Source organism: Sander vitreus, chromosome 8, assembly GCF_031162955.1.
Source record: "Sander vitreus isolate 19-12246 chromosome 8, sanVit1, whole genome shotgun sequence".
Lineage (NCBI taxonomy): Eukaryota > Metazoa > Chordata > Actinopteri > Perciformes > Percidae > Sander > Sander vitreus.
Window position 1 is genome coordinate 14,763,839 of NC_135862.1, and position 8,242 is coordinate 14,772,080.

Genomic DNA, 8,242 nt, shown 5'->3' on the forward strand with positions numbered 1-8,242 from the left:
ATGACTTTATAACAATAGACCTGCCAAAAGTTGTTGAGGTTAGTTGATGATGTTAATGACATATGTTAGTGTTAACAATCTGTTGCAGCTGGAGTCCATACCTTCTTCCATGTGCAGAAAAATGACATGTGACAGGAAGTCTCGTTAATACCAACCAATAGAAGAACAGAGAGAGAGAGAGAGAGAGAGAGAGAGAGAGAGAGCTTGAGAAATAGATATGGGTTGAAGTTAACCCTTAAAATATTTTGTATTTTTCATTTCAACCATCATGCTGACCATGATGCTTCTTCTGCCAAACGGATTTTTTGCAGAAAGAGGCTATAAATGCTAACTTGATGAGCCAGATGATTTGTTACCCAGAACAATCTGACAAGCCGTCATTGGAAACTGTTTGGAAAAAGGCAGGCACTTTCAAAAAATACCTGTCAGGTGATTTGATTGTTTATCATGTCCGCCATTGTTGTTTTTAACGAACAGACGCAGGCGTCACTCACACCTTAACTGTGCCCGTAACTGCCAGTAGCTCCTTTGCCGGACGCCGATTGGGTCGGCTCGCTGCTGTTTGGACACAAATGCTTTTACTTGAAGCCTGACAAGATGGATTTTCATGTGATCTTGTGATATCGCGAGAATCCAGCTACCACGCAAGGTAATATAAATACAGGACCTTTGTGGAAACCATAGACTGTAAAACTAAGGTGGAAACCTGATTACAGCTATGAGAATCAGAAATCATAAAGAATCAGAAATCATAAAGTTCAGGACAGTAAGAGGACGTACTCGGCCAGCCCACGTCTCTGCTGTACATTATTCATCCATTGAGGTTTTGATAGCGCCGCACAAATTCCAAAGTAAACCAGATAAACATCCTCCTGGTCCATAGGACTGAAGGCAGAGAGAGAGAGAGGGAGGTAGAGAGACGGAGAGTAGTAGAAGGCACTCCCTGTTAAACACATGGCTTCAGTTTCCCCTCTCCACTGTGTGGCCTGGCCTTGCATGAGACCAAAACACTCAAACAACCAAATATGGTGTTCATTAGGACGACTCAGTGTATTGTGCTGGCCACTTCGAACCATCGTTTACACACTCTGCCCTTGTATGCTGCTGACACAGAAAGAAGATCAGCTTCAGAGTGAAATAAGATTTTGTATCACCTGGGGAAGAAAAGGACAAGTCTAAGTTCAAGTTTGAGTTAGTAGCAGACCAACACAATGTCAATATTAGGCTACTTCTAAACAGCCCTAAGGTTTTAGCTGTGCAACTGTGAAACCCAGAGAGCAAAAGTTATGCGACCTCTCATTCTTGACCAAAACATCTAAATGAGAATCGCTGCATAGTTCAAGGTCTGGTCTGGGAACGAGGAGGGGGCAAAAAGCACATCCACTAGGTCCATATTTGGTCTGGCAAACTTTGCCAATCCTTCCACTAGAACATATTTCTCCCAACATCCACTGATCCCTCTGACTGAACTATGAAGGATAATACTGACATCTGCTGGAAAGAATGCAGGATTTTCTATGAGACATCTCTATTGTCCACTACATTCATCGATATAATAAAAAAAGGACAACATAATCCTAATGGTACTGAAACTCTTTATTTTTGGTGAATACAAAAAATACTTTTGTGACCAGATAAATATAATACATACAGCATCAAATCATAAAACTAATGCAGTCTGTTAAAGAAAGCACAACACCTATTCATAACAGAGCTAGTAACGTTTTCTATTTCTCGTTAATACTCGGACAAATCAGTTAGACAATATATTTCAGGGTAATTCTTACATTTACTGATAAAAACATATATTTTTATATAGTGGTTAGACAATGAAACAAGGAAGTTCTTGAGTCCAACATTTAAGTGGGACTTGGCATAATGATTTCAACAATTTCTTGACTTTAAACACAAATTGCCACATGCTCATGGAATGCAGTTTAGTGTTAGTTTTCCAACATGGTTTCTAAATCCTCAGATGCCCTTTTATATCAGCATTATAATATTGTAGGCAAGTAGGCCACCAGCCAAGGCGTTGTATTGTATGGCAAAGGACTAGGTGACAGTTTATTAAGACCCCGATGGGGATTAGACTGGCATAATGTCCTGATCCAGAGAGGACAAGACTCAGGCTCCCACTCAGCCTGATCTTCAACTGCTCACAGACTCAAGTAAGGCACTAGTACACAATGCAGTCCAGACACTGGCATGGACAGACTGAGGAGATGAACTGCTTAAAATGTCCAATATACTATACATTAATATACTAAAGAAGAAACAAAGCATTGAATTAGTTTCCTCAATCAGAGCTTGAAGCTTTTTCCTTTCAATTGCTGTTTTCAGTGTGTATGTTTATGAGCAACTTCAGTGCATAATGTTTGCTTGTTTCATTCAAAAGCCCAAAGCCAAATATCATTGAACATAACCAATCTTACAACTAAAATTATCCCACTAGGATATTCACTGTAATGTATTGCTATAGACAGTCAGTCTAAAGTGAAAATGCCTGTACCATGAGAGGGCAGTGACTAGTGGAGAATAACTATATGTGTGTGTGTGTGTGTGTGTGTGTGTGTGTGTGTGTGTGTACAGTACAGTGGGTACCTGAACAAAATCTGGCCAGTGTTAATGGGAGAGGAATTAAACAAGAGCGAACAAACATGACAAATAATGTAAACATATGTTCCTTACACAGCTCTGTGTATGTGAGGGAAGAACAGATGGGGCTTCATGAAGTGACATGATGTAAAAGCAGCATGACATATTTGGTCAGATATAGTCCAGATTCTCCGAACAACACCTGTCTGCTCTTTAAGAAAACAAATCTGCCAAGAATAAATATCTTTATCTTTAGAGCTAATGTTGGCCAGTGGCCTGTTATTTTTTTTATTTACTTCAATCAGATCTCATTGTTTGGTGTCAAGCTGGACAACATAGTTTAATCGGAATCCTTTTTTCTAAAGATTTGCTGGTTTAACAGCAAACCCCAAATTCACATTTCATTAGTAAAATACAAGGGCCCTTCCACGCTATACTACTCTATTGGTTAGTAGCTTCATTGATATGTATAGACATTATGGTGCATGCAAGCCAGTGGTGAAATGAGGCGTCCCCCTACTGCCTTTTTATTAACCCCTTGAGGTTTTTACATTTAGAATACAAGCTAAGGACCCTTAGGTTTGTTCTGCTAGTTGCAGAGAGATCATCAGTTCATTTATATTTGATCTAAACCTTCAACAATTAAAGAACATTCAATGATTATAGAGGATTTCTGCACTCGTAACATTTTCGATTCATGATTGTAACAGTCGGTAATGCTCATGATGCAGTAACACTCACAAAGCAATGATACGTTTATCATACAACTTTATCATACTGCCTGTACAGTAACTTTGCTTATAGTAACAACTTTAACAACCTTCTCCATATTGAACTCTGAATGTCAATGCCGTTCACTTACAAATACATACACACGTCACACACGCACATAAATACACTACAGAGCACAGGCACTTTCTCACCAAATAGGCCTGTTTCAAGTGCTGTATATTCCTCGGTTATATGAGAGCAAAGCAGCCAATCGTACAACAATCGGCAACATCTCCCCATGACAAGAAGGTGTCATCAGCGCGGCTCGTGCCCCATCTGCCAATCATCCCTCATCCTCCCTCAGCTCGCTGGGCAGGAACTTGTACTGCTGCTGTCGGATCTGAGCCAGCTTCTTCCGGGCTTCCTCCAGCTCTCGCTCCTTCCTCAGCATCTCCTCCTGAGCCGCAATGATCTGAGGAGAAGGGGAACAGCTGACAGAAAACTTTGCCTTCCACTCATCATAATCCCATTCCTGTGGATAACTTGATATGGAAAACCAATAGATGCACAGTACTCAGCTTACACTGTGCAGTCTGTTAACTCCAAGCACAACACACTGGAGAAAAATACAGGAAACAGCATGTCATAGAGACAAAGTATGGCTTATGGTATATTAAAATGAACCAACATTTCATAGAATCTCTTTAAGTGGAGAAGATTGGTTGTGATGCGTGTAGAATTGAAGCGTTTAAACATTACAGCAAAAAAAACAAAAACAGCTGTCAATCACTAGTTGTTCATCAGTCAGATTAAAATATTTTATGAACTGTTTTCAGAATAAAAATGTATAATAGTAGTAAATATAGTTAGCGTTAGGCTATAACATTTTGAAGATAATAATACTTATTTGGGCCATTAAAAAAAAAAAAAGTAAAAAAGAAAGGTCAATCACAGTCTAAATTAGTTAAAGAGACAACGCCGTCCAAAGCTCCCCTCAGTGTGACAATAATCAGACATCAATGAGACAGTGAGTTTCACTGATGCCCAGCTGGGGTGCAACACTGACTGAAAAAGGAACCCAATCAATCATGATGAAAAGTAAAGCTTCCTGTGGCACCATGGAGTTTTGAAAAAGAGACACTTTCACTCAATTACTTTCAAATTTTTGCAAATATGAAAATGAAGCCATTTCACAAGGCTTCAAGAGATGTGATGTTTTGCAGCTGTGGGTGGCTGATGAGCTGTTTATCCACAGAAACTCATTGCAAAATAAAAAAAATGACTGTGGCATTTTGGCATATCAGTGAGAGGTGCAAACATGCAGTAAAAAGGGGAAAATATGAATGATTTCTGTTACTGGTCTCACATAAACATTTTTCAGGATTTTGTCTCACCTGAGCTATGCCTCCAACGAATTTGGTCTTTACCACCACGCTGTCATCTTCAGACTTGTCAAATGCTGCTTTCTGAGCCGCCTTCACCAGGTTGTCTGAAGCTCGCTTCACTGCGTTGCCAGCAGCCTTCAAACAGATCATTTCAAAGTTAGCATGCATACATACAATCTGTGTGTACACAGTTCCATGGACACATTCAAACTTTTTTTGTCTTTTAGTGTACCTGTAGTCTTCTCATGGCTTCAGAATCCTGGTCAGCCTTCACCTTGCAGGCCACCAGCAGCTGAGCCGTAGAGGCTGCAACCTGTTTGGCTGAAGAGATGAGCTTCTCTTCGCTGGCGTGGCCCTGCACTGAGGCGTTAGCGGCCTCACACAGGCTACTGGTTGCTGCCGCTACCATACGTGCCTACACCAAGCAACAAATCCACACATGCTCTATGGTTGAGTTTATATTTTGTTTTAATATGGGTAACAATAAAAAGGTTTATACAGCATGTGTACATTTGTAAATGTGTTGAAGGGAACTTACAGCTGATATAAGACCCTGTGACCACTGGCCGTCATCCACTGCATTGGCCAGATTGGATCCTACCTGAGGTTGACATTGGGTAAAAAACATAATGCATATGTTGTTTTATATTATTAGTAATGCATAGAATCTTGCTGAGTGTCTGAGTAGGTGTGTTGACTGACCTTGCCTTGTGCCACCAGTTCTCTCTGAGCGGCTGATGCAGATTTAACAAGAGCGCTAGTTGCTGCAGCGATAGACTTTGCTGCTTCTAAGATCTGCTCCTCAAAATCCAGCGTCTCATCTGCCTGCTGAAAGTAAAACCACATATTAGACTACTATATAGACTTTAGCATCCTACCAGGTCAACTAGGGCTGTAATCAGGATTTTATAAATACTAAATCATGATTGTGGGGTTTGTCATTAACTGTATTCTCTGTCAATTTTACTCCCCAACATGATGGTCTAAATGCTGTTTCAAAGCCTTTTCTACACTGCCAGGAATAAACTTCTGGTTGGGAAATATATTCATTAATAGGCCTAAATTAAGTAGAATTGGCATACAGAGAATATAAAAAGTAGCCTGTAAAATATCCAACAAGTATTAATTTGTTGTAGTATGTAACCCCCTCCAGCTTCCTAAAACTCACAAAATACTGTGTGCATGACCTCAGTGTCCTCAATGGTGGCTACTGCCTTGAGCATAACCTATCATGTTCAACTTTCTTTCACAAAAAGCACAATCGAACATGATATCCCAATTCCCAAACCTGGACTTAACACCATTATGAAGATCCCAGTGCATCAGTTCAGAGACAGTTAACAAATCTCTGCCTTAGCAGTCAACAGCATGTGATTGACCAGAGACCTCCATAAACACATAAGGCACACGTGGCTGGAGACAGGGCGGGACACTGTAGGAATATGTTTGATATATAGTTGGACTGAATAACAACCTAATATATCAAACATATCAGACAGAGCCCTGCAGAGAAGGGTTCCAGGTCTACAACGGCTTAGAGAAGGAGGGGGAGGCAGGGCAAGGAGGCATGCTGGGAGCACAAGAGCCCTCCCTCCTTGTAGGGTGGGAGGGACGAAGGAGCAGAAAGGAGAGGGAGTAAAGAGGTGAAAGAAGGAGAATCCAAGCTGTTTCAGACAAATAACACCTGTTTCAATCTGATGGGGGTATTTTACAGACCTTAGGGTAGCTTAATGCCTCTAAGAATTATATGGGGTAGTTTTTAGCTCTGTCTCGGGGGAAAAAACTAAGGGTCAAACATTGTAATTTCAAATAATCATATCGCTCTAAACAATAATTATGTGTGCACAGTACATGAACACAGATGGATGGACAAATGTTTTAGCTAGTTTCTAAATATAGGCGATGGTAAGGCATGGTCATAAAAAAGTGTGTCCTCACATGAGAGAATAAACAGTACAATTCAGTATTTGGTAAAGCTGATTTAGATCACTAGAGGGAGACACTGACATCTAAAAAAAGGCAAAGCCTTTCACTCACTAATCCCCTTTCATAAACACAAAGGTCCTCATAAATACAGTCTGTAGCTGTGGAATTATAGTATGAGACAGAGCATTATATGGGCTTTATTAAAAGTCGGGCAACCAAAATATACTTTAATGTATATCATATGTGCATAGGGGTGAACTGAAAGGGCTTTATTAAAAGTGGGGTAACCTAAATATACTTTAATGTATATCATACGTGCAGAAGAGTGAACTGACAATCACTCTGTGTATAGGAAGAGGTTTAGAAAAGGGGGAAAAGCACTACAGGCACAGAAGGAAGAGCACTAGGGTCCAACTATACAGTCTCCAGAGACAGATAAACAAACAAAACAATCATGCAGTGGCACACCACAAACACAACCCTGTACTGCACATAGAACAACATAAAAGTCATGTCACTTTCCAAAGGCACTATCACTACCATCTCCCATGTTTTGCCTATTTTCTCTGTGTATTATGCGGTAAAGTTCTTTAAGCAAGAATAACCTCTGTAATAACCCCTCAGTTTAGTTTAGAAATGAGGAACACTGCAATAAAACAAAGGAAATAAGTTCAATTAGACAGACGCCCTTTCTTTCGGAAAGGGTCACAACAGTTCATCACGCATTTTGAACTTATTCCAACATAAGCTAGAAAACCCAGCAGTGTAATTGCGTCTCCTGGCAACACAACTCAAAATATCAAAATAACCAAAAGTGCCTTCGAAGAAAGTTTTCCCGACATCATATGTTATCTCACTGGACCAGATGTCTGAGTCAACATATGTGTAAGGAGAAAAAAGATCTTCTTTGTTAATGACAGCGAGATAGCAGCTCGGTCACTGAAAAAGATGACTACACCTCAAAGTCAGCGTCACCTTTTCCTACCTTCGGCCCACATCGTCTCCCTGCTGATTAACGGCAGAAAGTTGTGTGTGGGTTTGTGTGGACTGAAAAGGGTTGAAATGGGCACTTTTACCTTTGGCTTGGCTCTGGGTTTCAGCTGCTCTAGTTTCTTGGCTGCAGCTTCAATGGACGCTGCTGCTCCGAGGAGCTCAGTCTCTGCGATGACAGTGGGGTCCTCAGGGTCCACACACTCTGAGCCTGAAAGTGACCATCAACACATAATCAAACGTCTCAACATGAACACCAGTGCAATAATTCTGGTGATAACATTTACTGTACTTTTATGTAACAAGAGGTCAAAATGATGCTTCAGTGATCACTCATTCACACAATCCAGGCATCACAGAGATGCTAAATCTCCACCTACTTCAGCTGCAGCAAAACTCATCAGCTCTAAACACTCCAAACAATTGTTTGCAGTATGACAGTAATGCCTCAAAGTTAAATAACATAACCTAAAAGTAAGAAGAAATGCACATTTGATGGATCATTGTCTTTTTTATATAGGTTTTTAAGTGCCCATAAAACAGAGCTGTTTGGGAACAGCTTGGTAAAGCAGATGGAATGATGTTTTCATAGATTACGTTGAGCTCTGGGGAAATCTGTTCTGCACCCCCACCCT

At 40.5% G+C, this 8,242-nt stretch overlaps 1 protein-coding gene across 1 annotated transcript in view; it reads right to left on the bottom strand.

The window, feature by feature from the left end:
- Positions 1-1,592: 1,592 nt before the first annotated feature.
- tln2b (talin 2b) overlaps positions 1,593-8,242 on the bottom strand; it is a 49,829-nt gene continuing 43,179 nt past the window's right edge. The window contains exons 51-56 of the mRNA XM_078256987.1: positions 7,694-7,818; positions 5,394-5,519; positions 5,230-5,292; positions 4,924-5,106; positions 4,701-4,826; positions 1,593-3,778 (exon numbers count right to left, since the gene is read on the bottom strand). Coding sequence (XP_078113113.1) covers positions 3,650-3,778; positions 4,701-4,826; positions 4,924-5,106; positions 5,230-5,292; positions 5,394-5,519; positions 7,694-7,818 — 752 coding nt within the window. The 3' untranslated portion in view covers positions 1,593-3,649. The remainder of the gene's footprint in view (positions 3,779-4,700; positions 4,827-4,923; positions 5,107-5,229; positions 5,293-5,393; positions 5,520-7,693; positions 7,819-8,242) is intronic.